This window comes from Arachis duranensis, chromosome 5 (genome assembly GCF_000817695.3).
Source record: "Arachis duranensis cultivar V14167 chromosome 5, aradu.V14167.gnm2.J7QH, whole genome shotgun sequence".
In the NCBI taxonomy this organism is placed as follows: Eukaryota; Viridiplantae; Streptophyta; class Magnoliopsida; order Fabales; family Fabaceae; genus Arachis; species Arachis duranensis.
Genome location: NC_029776.3, coordinates 13,765,697 through 13,780,627, shown reverse-complemented (window position 1 = coordinate 13,780,627; position 14,931 = coordinate 13,765,697). Strand labels below are relative to the sequence as shown.

The 14,931-nt window shown below is 37.5% G+C and overlaps 2 protein-coding genes across 2 annotated transcripts in view; one reads left to right on the top strand and one right to left on the bottom strand.

Annotated features, from left to right (window-relative positions):
• The first annotated feature begins 786 nt into the window (after positions 1–786).
• LOC107488236 (uncharacterized) lies at positions 787–11,872 on the top strand. The gene is given in 17 exon segments (XM_016108947.3): positions 787–1,015; positions 1,129–1,223; positions 2,326–3,953; positions 4,243–4,649; positions 5,144–5,345; positions 5,348–5,499; positions 5,706–6,187; positions 6,677–6,730; positions 6,732–6,826; positions 6,913–8,597; positions 8,792–8,900; positions 9,464–9,644; positions 10,045–10,112; positions 10,196–10,311; positions 10,387–11,247; positions 11,397–11,472; positions 11,560–11,872. Coding segments are annotated over 15 exon segments (6,117 nt in total). The 5' UTR covers positions 787–1,015; positions 1,129–1,223; positions 2,326–2,335; the 3' UTR covers positions 11,571–11,872.
• Positions 11,873–12,163: 291 nt separating this feature from the next.
• LOC107488234 (O-fucosyltransferase 29) overlaps positions 12,164–14,931 on the bottom strand; it is a 4,347-nt gene continuing 1,579 nt past the window's right edge. The window contains exons 5-9 of the mRNA XM_016108945.3: positions 14,690–14,879; positions 14,333–14,514; positions 13,877–13,979; positions 13,375–13,703; positions 12,164–12,779 (exon numbers count right to left, since the gene is read on the bottom strand). Coding sequence (XP_015964431.1) covers positions 12,512–12,779; positions 13,375–13,703; positions 13,877–13,979; positions 14,333–14,514; positions 14,690–14,879 — 1,072 coding nt within the window. The 3' untranslated portion in view covers positions 12,164–12,511. The remainder of the gene's footprint in view (positions 12,780–13,374; positions 13,704–13,876; positions 13,980–14,332; positions 14,515–14,689; positions 14,880–14,931) is intronic.

Below are 14,931 nucleotides of genomic sequence, written 5' to 3'. Positions count from 1 at the left end.
ATAAAAAAATCATTATTTAAAAAAAATACAACATATTTATGTGTACTCTTATGTAGTCTTATGTACTCTTATGTATTCTGAAAATGATGATAATAATTGTTATTGTCCAAGCTTAAGAATTTGAGTCGGTCAATTATTTTTTGAGAAGTGGAAGCGAAGTTCATAATTTATATAAGACAAACTTTATTAATATTATGGAGTTAGTTAGAGTATAAAGTAAATTTACCTAGATTTAAAAAACAAATGTATCTACAAAATTAAAATTCAAATAACTTGTTTTTAAAAATAAATATTTTTTAATTTATTTTTTTTAAAAAAAATCTAGTAATAGTTGATTACTTTTAAATTGTAAGATTAATTATCACATCTTTAGGATGATATATAATATAATAAGATTATTAAGATCCAGATGCACATACAATCTTGCCACTTGCCATATCCAACCCTCCGGATTTATCCATCTCCACTGGCGCCGTTGGATTAGACTATCTAATCCACCACGATGACAGAAAAATATGACACATATGCCCTTTTCTACTCAAATTAGTGAAATAACCAATCATCAATGTGTACGTAATGCTGCGTTCCAAAGGAAGCAGTTTTGAATTTAACCCTAGACTAGACTAAGTACTAGATACTTTTCTTATTATCTAATCAGGACCACCCACGTGGGACGTTGCAAACAACTTCCACTTTACATCCGTTGGATCTTGTCTACTTACAAACAAACCCACTTCTTTTTAATTTTTTCATTTCGGATTCCCATCGCTGACATCTATTTTCTCTAAGTTAGGAAAAAAGAGTTAAAAAAAGCCATAAATATTCGCAGTCCTTTTTTCTCAGCCAGTGAACAACACAACACACAAAAACCCGAACAGAAAAGAAAAGGGAAATAAAGTAAAACGAAAACAAATCCACTCTGAAACTAGTCAGCATCACACTCTTCGGTGTCGTTTCATCCTTCTGCTACGCTCGCCGGAACCCTAATTCGATCCGCCGGAACTCGAATCCACCGGTGAGGTTCAATTGACCACACCTGCTCGTTGTTATCTCCGTTTATTTGCTGTGTTGTTTTTATCTGTACTGAAAATTTCACTGACGAAGGGATTTTTGGTATTTCTGAGGCAGTAGATGAGTTTACGATTGGGGAAAAGGTGAGATCAAAAGGATTGGATTTCCTCGCCGGATGGAGGGAGGTAGCGTCTCTAGACTTATTTGTACTGGTACTGTTCATGTCCGACTTTCGAGTTACTTATTACTATTATTATTTTTCCTTTTTGGTGTGATTAGGGCAAACGAAAATTTGCTTTTGTTTTTTCTTTTCATTTCTGCATTGAAATGGCAAGTTTTGTGTGAAAGATGTTTACTTTCTTCGTAGCCACTTGAAAAGGACAATTCACGCAGAGAATAAATTGTTCCTGAACTGCTTTTTAATTGAACTTTTCAGGTGGTAATTTTTTATTTATTGGTCTCTATTACTTACGTTTTTGTCTGTATAGCTGCGAAGTGTAAACAATCGTTCTGATGGTGTAGATTTCTCATATGAGACAAGACAACAATAGAGTTCAGTTCACTTGGTTTAGGATTTCAGCTTCTTCTTTTCCAGTTTTGTCAACATGTAATTTTTTTTGAAGTGGTTGATTGTTTCCGTTTTTGCGTCACAAAATAAAGAAGATCCTAATTGCCATGGTGGCTGTATTCCGAAGATGCTGTTTTGATTGTATGATAGGATAACGATGAATCTATCTCAGTCATTTCTGAAATAAAAAAACTTGGTCTCTTTCAATTATTTAGGTTTACTTGGTTTTTTCCTCTGACATAATGTTCTTACAACAAAAATCTTCAGATAACTAGACAGCCTAGCTACTGCTCATCTATTGTCTTCTTCAAAGCATATATTTTGTATTATTGGAATCACATAGTTATATTACTACCGGAGAAACCAAATTATTTGGAATATGATGGTTTGATTTTCTTTTATTGAGGCTTGTGAGGTAAGAGTTAAACATCTTGTGAATGGCTTTACAATTCTGAAATGTTCCTTGCTGTGCTGAATATGGTATATTCTTATGCTGGTTTCATCAAATTGAGATTCTATCTCACCATGTTTTGTGTGGAATGGTAATCTCAATTTATTTGTTCATCTTGGTATATGCATGTTGTGTGCATGATGATGATGCTCGGTGAGGGATGAGTATGTAAATGTGATTGATCTTATGTGAGCCTCTTTTTCTTGCATATTTGTCTCTTTTCATGAATTTCTGCCCATGTGTGCATATATGCACATCGAGTTTGATCTCACACCCTTCTCATTTTTTGTTTTAGGGATACACCCATGGATTATGATGACAATGATTTTCAAAGCCAGAATCTCCATTTAGCTGGTGAAGGGAGCACCAAATTTCCTCCAGCATTAAGGCCATATGCGCTCTCTAAGTTTGATTTTGATGAAAGCCTTCAAGGGAATTTAAGATTTGATAGTTTGGTCGAAACTGAAGTTTTTCTTGGCATTGAAAGTAACGAAGATAACCAGTGGATTGACGCATTCTCCCGAGGGGGTAGTGGCATAGAGTTTAGTTCAACTGCTGCTGAATCTTGCCCCATATCAAGGCATGGAAATATTTGGTCCGAGGCCACTTCCTCGGAATCTGTTGAAATGCTATTGAAATCTGTTGGACAGGAGGAGTTTATTCCTAGACAAACTATTATTCAGGAATCAGATGCCTGTGATGAACTGGCCTGCATAACTAAGCAAATGGACCCCCATCCAAAACGTGACGATAAAAATGAATTTAAAGACAATGTTACAGATTTACAGCCTCCTGGAGGTAGTCATGGGAATTTGCCTGGATTGAAGGAGGATGTAAGAATGGAGCAGCCTCTGGATGGAGTTTCTGAAAGTCATGAAGTTGGACCATCTATCGGCGGAAGTTTGGGTAACCTGGAACCAAGTGATATTCACAGAAATATTGACTTACCTGTTTCCGATGGGAATCCAACTATCTATAATGATAACAGGAGTAATACTACAATTCTAACTGAAGCTGAGACTGCTGCTGACATCTTGCACAGTGACAAAACCCAAGTTGATTCATCTGTATCTGGGGTGCAAACTCATGCTACTGAAGCATCTATTCAAAGTGTGGTTGATGAGCAACAAGGTGCTTTACAAACACCAATTAATAAACAAGACTTGGATGGAATCACGGATATGGGTGATGCTCATCATCCCGAGGTATCTCTCTGTTCAATTGCCACAACAGGCGCTTTGGAAGGTGGAAGTGTAATTGAAGCCCTTGAGAAGGGGGTAAATATTGTAGAAGATTCGTTACAGAAAGAGGAAAGATGCACTGAAGATGATCTGTCTCGAAACCATGCAAGAGAAGATGTAGTTGTCCTGAAGGATGAGTTGATGCCTGATCAATCTGCACTAGCTACGCAGGAGTTGCCAAAGGTTTCAGAAGAGGATTCTACTTCTAAGGGACCAGGAGGTGAGGCCACTTGTGAGATTTCTCCTAATCTCAAGCATAATGTGGATGTTGTGGAGAAGACAGATTTTGGTGAGTGCAGTGTCACTAAGGAAAATAAGTTATTGAACACTGGTGGCCACATGGATACAGAGATGTTATCAAGGAAGCCAGAGAATTTTGTTTCTTCAGAGGGGGTAAATGACATTTCTAAAGTAAGTGAAGGAGTTTTGGGTGACCCAGCTCAAATATGTCAGAACAGTGAACCTGACAGCCAAGCTAACCATGAAAAATTTGATCAAGACACATCTGTCAATGACAAAGAGAGTAAGACCCCTTCTGAGTCTGGTCCAAACCATAGTGATATTGACCAATCACATCCTGTAGATAAGAGAGGTGGTTTGTCATTGCCAGGCGAAGGCATTGTGCAAACTGGGTTGACAACAGTTGCTGTGCCAATTAATGTCACACCGGTCAACAATTCAGGTATTTTTCAACTGAAATTACTTTCAATGTATCGACAATGCAGAACATTTTAATACTATCAGTGAATCATATGATGGCTCACATAATCACATTTTACATTTTACAAACTTCTATTGGTGAAGGTGAAGTATTTAAGCTACCAGAGTTGTGTCACTTCTTTGGTGATTGAGTAAAATGTTCACATTGATTATTTTGATTCAGAAAAAATAATTTTGGCTGAATCTATTTTTGGACCTGATTCATTTTAAGCCCCTAACATATAAGGTATATTTTACATCTTATTTTCCAGCTTCACAGGTTATTGTGGAAAATGTTAGTTCAACATCCTGTGAAATAGTTCCACCTCCTTCTGAACAAGTTGTTTCCTCTCATGAAGCTACTAGTCACAATGATTTTCAAAGCATAACTGTTCCTGGGCCTGCTGTTGATGAAAAGGAAGAGTCTGCGTCCAAATTACCTGAAGAAGCTGGAACTTCTGCCCCTGTTGACTCTTCTGAAAGGGATACTGCTCCTTGTACTATTTCTGGAGCTGATAAACATCATTCATCTGATGCTTCTAGACAAGTGTCATGTGAGACAGTAATCGACTGTCTGCATAACGTTGAAGGGACCATAAACTGGGAGATGGTGTCAAATTTCCTTTTAGTAAGGATGACAAAGGGAATGCACAGAACAATGATGCCAAGTCATCTTCAGGTAATTCTTATTCTAGTCTAGTTTTCCACTTATGATGAAATTGCATTTTGATTGAACTTAGCATTGAATTTTTATGTACCCCTTGTCAAATGAGTATATTTGTCTTGTTATGCCATACTACTTTTAAAAATGCTCTGATCACATGGTTTCATTCATTAATTCATTAATCTTTTATCAGAGAGAATCAAATGCTAACATTGTGGCTATGGCTCTTCCTGTTTACTAATCTACTGTTCTGTGAACATGAAATTTATTTGTTTATTATTGTTTCTTTTGAGACTGCATATTTGCCTGGTAAAGACGATATTGAAATTTTTGGTTGAAAAGATTTTGTGAAACTCTCTGAATTTGAATTACAACACCTCGTGGTGGTATATTTATGGATATATTGATATAATATGTGATGCTGATAAGGATTTGTGGAGTCCATTGCTTGTTCTTTCTGTCACCACATCCATTCAAATTTAGTCCTCTTTACAACATTTTCTTTGCAGGTGATGACATTGTACCAGGAAACAAAACTTCCTTATCTTCTGCTCCTTCACATAACTCTTGTGTTGAGTTGCAAAGCTTTCCTGCTAATAATTCCCGCCCTCCCATTAGTACAGTTGGAAGCCCTTCTAAGACTGATAAGGATAAGAACCAAATTAAGGTTTCTGCTAGTCAGAATCCCCCAACTTCTCAGGATCTGAAGGGAGAAAATGCTTCCAAAGCTGAGAGCAGTTTGACTCCAAAATTACATCCTGCGATTGATTCGTCCATAAAAAATGTCATGGATGTGAACCAAGAAGATATTGGCAAGAGTCAACCAGTTCCAGTTCCTGTTATTGCAGACAAGAAAACATCTACTGTAAGTCTTGTTTTAGTTTATAATCCAGGCCAGAATTTTGTTATCCCGTTGGTGATCTTTTTATTGCATATATTTCCTGATCGAGTTTATTCTTAAATGTGCAAGTGGTCTTGTTGAAAAATGTAATATATAAAATGTATATTATGTGGTTTTCAAGGTAACCTTATAGGCATAATTTATTATTTTTCTCTTCTTTATTATCGAAGGCTGTGGATGGTTCTCCTAAAACTTCTGGGCGACGACGTGCTTCAAAATCCAAAATTTCTGGAAATATATCCCATGAAAGCCCACAAATACTGGATGGAGTGGCAGCACACAGTGTTCCAAAATCTACCCCTGAACGCAAACCTAGGCGGACATCTAATAAGAAACCTGGAAAGGAATCTTCTACAAAAGGAAGTCGGGTGAAAGATACAACTCTAGGTAGACAGTCGGATAGAGGTGATAAATCAACCAATGTCTCCTTGAGCCCATCTCCTGGTTTCCAGCTGATGCAATCAAACGAGGTGCAGCAGTATGGGCACATTGATCCCAATAGCTCAAAGCCATTTGCTCTTGTAAATCCTTCAACATCTAGCCTTCCAGATTTGAACACTTCTGCTTCTCCACCTGTTCTGTTTCAACAACCTTTCACAGATCTACAACAAGTACAATTGCGTGCCCAAATATTTGTCTATGGAGCTTTGATGTGAGTTCAAAAGTTGGTTAAGTTCTGTCATTTAATATTTTATGAATCATAGTTGTATGTTGTGTGCTTGCTCTTATGAATCACCATCATGCATTTTATTATGAGACCTGGCATGACCAGACCTGATTAATGGAAAAGTGGTCAAATCTCCACTGCTTGTATTTGTTAGGAATTCGGGTAATATGGGGGTGCCTGAAGTCTCAAAACGGGACTCGGGGAGGATGGGATGCTTGATGGTATATTTAGGGTTCTTTTCCCTTGACAACTAGCTTTTAAAGTGTGGTTCTCCACTTTTCATAGGTGCTTAACAAGTATTCTAAGTTCCTTTCTGTTTTAATTGATGTGTTGAATCTCAGATGTGTTCCATGCCCTTTGTTCAGTTACTGTTATCTGCAGCCAAGTTGCTTGCTAATGTTAGCATAGAACGTTCTAGACCCTTACAGCATGATAATCAATTGTAGCAGTGACTTTTGTTTGATGTTTATACAGTCAAGGCACAGCACCTGATGAACCGTATATGATATCAGCTTTTGGGGGACCAGGTTAATTTTTTTGTTTGTTATGATCTTGTTGCATCTCCTTTTTATGGTCAAAAATCTCATCCTGTTAACCCGGAAACACCTTTACAATCTAAATCTGGTACGAGTAATTTTAAGTTTTTAACACACACACACACACGTGTCTGCAGATATGATTTAGTTGTTTGACCCATTTGAGATCTGCAGGTGCCAGAACTGCTGATTCAGCTGTTAAGCAGAGTACTGCTCCAGGAAAAGGTATCTCATCTCCACTTGGTCGAGGCAGCAGCAAGGCTACTCCAACAACTGTGAACCCCTTAGTACCTTTTTCATCTCCCCTTTGGAATCTGCCTACTCCTTCTTGTGATTCCGTGCAACCTAATGCCCTTGGAAGAGGTTCTGTTGTGGATTATTCACAGGCACTTCCTTCATTGCATCCTTACCAAACTCCACCTCTGAGAAATTTTCTTGGACACAACACATCTTGGATATCCCAGGCCTCCATTCGTGGACCCTATATTCCTTCTGGCTCTCCTGCACCTGATAACAGTGCCCATGTTTCTGCATCTCCTTTCTCAGATACAATTAAGTTAAGTTCAGCTAAAGGACCTTCTCTGCCTCCCACATCTGTCATAAAGAGTGGTACTCCTGGTCTTCCTGAATCGAGTACTAGTATTCCAAGTACTACAATAGGTTCTGTTTCTGCACTTGATGCAAACAATGCGACAGTATCACTTCCTCAACAGTCTTCAGATCCAAAGCCAAGAAAAAGAAAAAAGATTACGGTGTCAGAGGATTTTGGTCAAAAAACTTTGCAGTCACCACCTCCTGTTGTTACTACTTATGTATCTACTTCTGTGGCCGTTGCAACCCCTGTTGTGACTCTGCCCATAACTACCGGTGAAAAATCAGTTGTCTCTGTACCTCCACTTGCTGAACGCCTCAAAATTGACCAAAATGTGGAGAAGCGGATTCTGTCAGATGAGTCTCTTATGAAAGTTAAGGAGGCCAAACTACATGCAGAGGAAGCTTCTGCCCTTTCTGCTGCTGCTGTGAATCATAGCCTAGAGATATGGACCCAGTTGGATAAGCATAAGAATTCTGGGTTGATGCCAGACATTGAGGCTAAACTAGCTTCTGCAGCAGTTGCTGTTGCTGCTGCTGCAGCTGTTGCAAAGGCAGCGGCTGCAGCTGCTAATGTTGCATCAAATGCTGCAGTTCAAGCAAAATTGATGGCGGATGAAGCATTGATCTCATGTGCCTCTGATAATTCCAGCCAATTTAATAAAATATCTCTTTCTGAGGCTACAAGTAACTTTGGACAAGCTAGCCCTGCTTCCATCTTGAAGGGTGCTAATGGAACCAATAGCCCTGGTTCTATCATTGTTGCTGCAAAGGAAGCTGCTAGAAGGAGAGTGGAAGCTGCTTCAGCTGCCTCAAAAAGAGCTGAAAATATGGATGCCATTGTGAAGGCTGCTGAGCTTGCAGCAGAAGCAGTATCCCAAGCAGGAAAGATTGTAACTATGGGTGATCCTTTGCCATTAAGTGACTTAGTGGATGCTGGTCCAGAGGGTTATTGGAAATCAGCTGGAGAGTCTTCTCAGCATGTTGGATTATCAAAAGACATGACCAGAGATCTGGTCAGCATTGACAATGTTGGAGACATTCCTGAAACTTTTAATACTCATAACAGAGACATTTCATTGGTTGGCATTTCATCTTCTATCAATGAAAAGAATTCAAGAGGGCCAAGAGGCCGCAAGGTTACAGAGTTAACCAAGCCAGTTGATGTGGTTCCTGAATCTGAACCTCAAATACAGATTTCTAACACTGTTAGCGATGGAAATGAAACTGTGGAGGGCAATAACTTCAAGGAAGGCTCTCTTATAGAGGTTGCCATTTATTTTATTTATAACTTTTTTTTCTGTTTACTAGTTAAAATTTCCAGATTAATGGACATGCATTCATTGTTTTTATACCAACTTTGATGATGATTAGGTACTTGCTTTCATTGAATTTTGTGTGCCTGGTTTACCTTTTACCAAATAATGTTTTTCCTAGTAAACTGACGCTAGCATATATGCAGGTTTTCAAAGATGAGGAAGGATATAAAGCAGCATGGTTCACAGCCAATATTTTGAGTTTGAAAGATGGTAAAGCTTATGTCGGATACACTTCGCTTGTAGCTGTTGAAGGTTTGTCAAGCTTATGAATACTTGTATCAATTTTCTATAACATATGTTAAGCAGATTCCTCTTGCAGTTGAACTGTTGGTGTCAATTTTACATTCTTAAATTGTCTTTCATGTATCACTGTTAATTATTTATCTTTTTTAAACTTATTTATTTGAATTTAAATATAGTATCAAATATTAAATCAAGAAAAAATTTATTTCAATTCTTATTTATACATGTTTTAATTGAAGTTTTTTTCTCTTTGAAAAAATGTTAAAAACCCAATCCTTGGCCATGGTCTACCAAGCAATATTACCATCGTTTTGTTTGTACTGGGGATTTGAATATGAACTTTATTCATTTTGGATGAATGATCTAAAAAAATTTAAATAAATTAAATAATTGGGGTGTTGATAAAATATTTATGTTGAAAAAAGATTAGTTAACCAATTGGATGTATACATGTTGGATGTAATGAATCACTGGCCATTATTCATTTATATATCTACCAATTGTGTTTTTAACTTCTAATTACTGTTAACAACAATGTGATTACAAATTTAAAAGGAATTGCTGTCTTCTAGGTGCCGGGCCCTTGAAGGAATGGGTTTCTCTCGAAGCTGAAGGCGACAAACCCCCCAGAATACGGGCTGCTCGTCCTCTCACTAGTTTACATTATGAAGGTACTAGGAAGAGACGTAGGGCAGCTTTGGGAGATTATGCATGGTCAGTTGGGGATAAAGTAGATGCTTGGGTACAAGAAAGGTATAGTTGCCTACAATTTTGTTCTATTTTGTTATTTATTACCGATGAGATCTATACTTTACACTGTTATGGTGTATGGATAAAATATAATATCCCCAATTGCTCACTATTGATTTCTTATGCGATATTCTTGGTGATATTCTTGGTGTTAGTGGGTTTGATTAGCTTATGGAATGGGGTTTTTTAATGAGGAAGAGAGACATGGTGAGTGAGAGAGATGACACTGATTAGATAAATTCCAAGCAGTGAAATAGATGTTATTGCTTAAAATTTCCAGGGAATTTCCCTTTTCTCTTCACTTAAAAGATCTAAGTGAGTATTGTCTGCAACCTTTAAATAAATAACTGAGGAAGATGAATATGGATGTTAAAGTTCTATGTTTGGTGGTTCATTTTATCAGCTGGTGGGAAGGAGTAATCACGGAAAAGAACAAGAAAGATGAAAAAACGTTCACCGTTCACTTTCCTGGTATGGATATTATTTGATTTGATAGTGGTTTATTTCTGTTTTTGGTTGTTTAAGGAAATATAATTCTGCTTGATCTTCTGCAGCTAGTGGAGAAACAACAGTTGTCAGAGCTTGGCATCTACGTCCATCCCTTATCTGGAAAGAAGGAAAATGGATCGAGTCTTCTAAGGTGGTAGCAACTATTAGTTCTACACAAGAGGTACTTTTAGTTCCTTCTTATGCTCTCAGCTTACCTACATGCCGGTTTTTACTAAGTTGTACATTTTGCACACAGGGTGATACGCCTAATGAAAAAAGACCTAAACTCAGTAATCCTGCAGATGTTAATGGACAAGATAATATGTCAAAGAATATTGATGCTACGGAGTCATCAAATTCTGATGGGTTGAGATTACTTAATTTGACTGAAAATGAGAAAGTATTTAACATAGGTAACAGCAGCAAGAATGAAAATAAATTGGATACACACAGAACTGCAAGGACTGGTCTTCAGAAAGAAGGTTCTAAAGTGATTTTTGGTGTTCCTAAACCTGGGAAGAAAAGGAAATTTATGGAAGTGAGTAAGCACTATGTTGCACAAGAGAGTAAAATTAGTGATAAAAATGATTCGGTTAAACTTGCAAATTTCTTGATGCCACCTCAAAGTTCAGGACCCCGAGGGTGGAAAAATAGTTCCAAAAATGATACCAGAGAGAGACTAGGAGCCGACTCCAAGCCCAAGACTTCAAGGTCAGGGAGACCACATAGTGCATTTGGTAGAGCAATCCCACCAAAAGACAATCCATCAAGTGCTTCTTCTCTTAGCAGTGATCTACCAGGTCACACAGAAAGGATCAAAGATTCAACTCATTTCAAGAATGCATCCCAGGGTGAAAATCAATTGGAAAAAGCACCCTACACTACGGATGGAGCTACACAGGGTCCAATATTATTTTCATCACTGGCAACTTCAACAGATGCTGTTCCCGCTAAAAAGACATCCACATCAAGAGCGAGTAAAGGAAAACTTGCACCTGCTGGTGGCAAGTTGGGCAAGGGTGAGACCGAAAAGCCTTCAAATGACCCCATTAAATCAACTTCTGATGCCATTGAGCAGCCTCGTAGATCCAATCGCAGGATCCAACCAACGTCAAGAGTAAGTTCTATAACTGAACTATGTCCACGGTTGCATGTCTAATATAACAATCTTGTCTTGACTTTTACCAAGCATATGGACTAACTTTAAAACGAATATATATGTGGCCCCTCCTTTTGAATCTGATGTGGTGGTTGACTTGTTGACAGCTATTAGAAGGATTGCAGAGCTCTTTAATCATATCAAAGATTCCGTCGGTTTCACATAATCGTAATGCCTCTAAAGGTATAATCCATATATTAGTATTTTATTATGTTCATTACTGATGGATGAGTCGTTTTTTCATCTTATTTCGTTGCTCAACTGTAACAGGTAATAACTAGGGTTGAAAGGGAAAAAACATGCAATGACGCGAATCTCAGTTAAAATGGCGACCCGTGATAAGATGATGGACACACCCAGCATAGATGTGTATATTTATAATAGGAATTTAGGAATGAATGAAAATTATTGCTTCCTTTGAAACTTTAGGCAGACTAGTCTAATAGATGGTCATATTGATTTTTAGTCTTATATTTAAGTATGACTTGATCCCCCTCCAAGTTTTCTGGCACTGTATATGGAATTTCTCCGTACTCGTCTGTAGAGGTTTTATGATGGAATGATAACGTGTTCTGCGCAGTAACCACTTCCTTTGCTGATTGCTGGCCGATCCAGTTTTACGCTTTGCACCTTTTCTGCTTTAAGGCGTTTCGTTAGTATAGGCTGAGAATTTCTTCGTTTTTATTGATATTCACGCGGGAAAAATGAGATATTTTAGTGAATATAAGAACCAATGTAACTTATTCACCATCTGTGTTCTATTAATTTATCGGTTTATGCTTTCTTAGCATGGTTTTCCAGTTTTCCTTGATAAAATTTCTAGATGTTACCGTTGACATTGGCCTGTGCTTCAGGACGGACATGCAAAATTGGCTTTAATTCAACTTAGAATTGATTGATAGAAAATTAGAGAAACTAAATCAGGTTGCAAGACAAACGACACTAAAGGGCTTAGATACAATTTACACTTGGGCATTTATCTATCAACATTTGCAACGTATTTGATGTCTTCAGGATCCAAACTTGGCTATCAACCAACCACTTGATCCCCCTGGTGATCTTTGAAAGTGAGACGGGATTGCCGTAGTATTGCAACTTCCATCAACACAACGATACTGATAACAAAGCGAGTGGGGAACATTTTTCCTCACCTAATAACCTCCCTGGTCCAAAATTCTATTCACCTTAATAGTGTGCCGACCCTTGTTCCCTTCACGGTGAATTAAGCTTTTCCAGTCAGATTTGCCTGAGGCCGGTATCCATCTCTGGCAAATTCATCCACAGATGTTCTTTCACAAATACACGAGGCAGGATATTCATGAAACTCTCCTCGTCCAGGTCTCATCTCATCTGGCTCTCCCATGAATCCTCTCTGGCATGACTTAACCTTTTTGGCAAAGGTGTCCCAGTCCATCTTATGCCTTGCCATAAACAGAGAGCTGAGCTTCTTTGTATTTGGTCTAATGGTTCTCTTGTGACCCATGTATCTCCTATAAAAAATGCAATGAAAAGTTTATTGGAAGCATGATAACAAGTAAACCAACAAAATTGGAAGAGCTGTAAATCTATAACCCACTGAAGCACATGTGGGCGAGAATAACTAGAGATTTTAAAAGCAGGAGTTGTAAATCTACAACCCATTGAGCTTCTTATTCAACTTCAAATTTTCAGTTATGAGATGCGTTGTGTGGACTGACTTGTACCTCCAGACTTTTTACATCCCTAATTTTCTAGATGACTGCCAAAATTACAAACTTAAAAAAGTTACAGTTCTCCCACCTGTTTTCCATCGAAAGTGAATAATGCATCAAAAGTAACAGCATTTTATGACAGAATAATCATATTTGTGGCACTCCTTAACTAATTGCAATTCAAAAGATCCACATTGCAGCCGTTATTTCTCTCATCATCCCAACGTTCTCTTCAGCCTTACGATCCCCTGTTGAAGGTTTGGTTCATGCTATCTCTCCTAGCCCAGCATTCGTACTTTTGTTAATGATAATCACTTTTGTTATCCAGAATTAAGAAGTCTATGTAATGTAGTAAATTAATAAAACGAAGGAATCAAAGTAAATTTATATTTACCTTCTACCTGCAATAATCTTGGCCATATTACCATTGTTATTGGTGACAAATACATTGCTTTCATCACAAACAATGTAGTCTATAGCAGCAAGGCGGGAAGAGAAGGGAAGTAAAGGTTTCAATTCTTCATCGGCAAGCATCTCTTTCGTGTAGATGTTAGGGAAAAGATCCTTCAGGGGTTGCATAGTTTCATCCCCACCATATATTTCACCTGATGCAACATAGAGGTATGTGTTATTTGTAAAACCAAGTGCCCGCAGCATTAACCCTACTTCATGAGGAGTAAGAGGACATTTCCCTCGCTTTCGCTCTCCATCAGCACTTAAATCCTGTATTATCATGAAGCAATGGCTCATTTAGGATATGCATAAATAAACAATGAATGAATGTTTTCAACTGCTTAAGAAATTCAGCAAGTATTAAGAAAAGACAAAACAGCATAATTCTGCTAGTTGAATGGCCAAGTGTTTATCATTAAATGTCAAAAGGATTGTAGTCTTACTGGTAATGTTGTCCACCTTTTTCTTATTTCACCAAGCTCATGTTTCTCTTTTTCTCCGCCACCATAATAACAACGTGAAAATGCCAGCATATCCGGTTCAAACCTGTCATATATCAGTTTAAATGGTGCTATGAGAATCCAAACATTTCATTTTAAGTCTTTATTCATTTATTCCATTTCCCATTTCATAATGAAAGAACAATAAAGTTTGTTATTAACTCCAATAAATTGCATGATAAAGTTGAATTTCACTCGTCCACTTCCTTAATAACTCAAAGTAGAAGTAATAATTCAACATTTTCTATTTAATCCACGTAATCAACCCCACCTAGTGGGATAAAGCTTTTATACTTTTGTTGAAAGAATTACAATGATTTTCGCCTTTCACAACCAATACAAGCTTGTCTCCTTACCAAGAACACTGTAAGAAATTACTAAACAGGAAAAATCAGATACCTCAAGTGAACTGCTATATAACGGTGTGCCATCTTCTGCATTCTCATAACAATTTTTTGACCTATTTCTTCTATAGGTTTTGTAAACCTCAGTGCATGATAATTAACTCGGCAACGTAGTTTTTGTAGTTCCTCATCAAGGTTATTTGCTAGTCTATAGTCAAACTTTGTCAATTGCACTACCTGCAAAAATATCCCAAATGTTAGTTAGTGCATTCAACTTAATAAAGACATCCAGTAAACTGGCAACCAATTAATATAGTTTCCTCATGAAAGTCATTTCAATGAAACAAAAGAACTTCTAGCAAAATAATAGTATTAAAAAAAGTATCTATTACAATAGGTAATGGGACCATACCTGTCGTCTCAACAGTATTGGCAAAACTTGATCCAGATAATATTCAGGTTCAGATTTTCTTGGGACGCGCATTGTATATGGAGGTTTCTCCATTGATCGCATGAACTTATCGGGGACCCTTTTGACAATTGTAACATCTTTTGCAAGAGAAGAAATGAACCAATCAACATCGAAAATATCGTGGAAGTCACTGCATTTTAAAAAAAAAAACAGTAAGTTTATTACAAGAACGATAATTAACT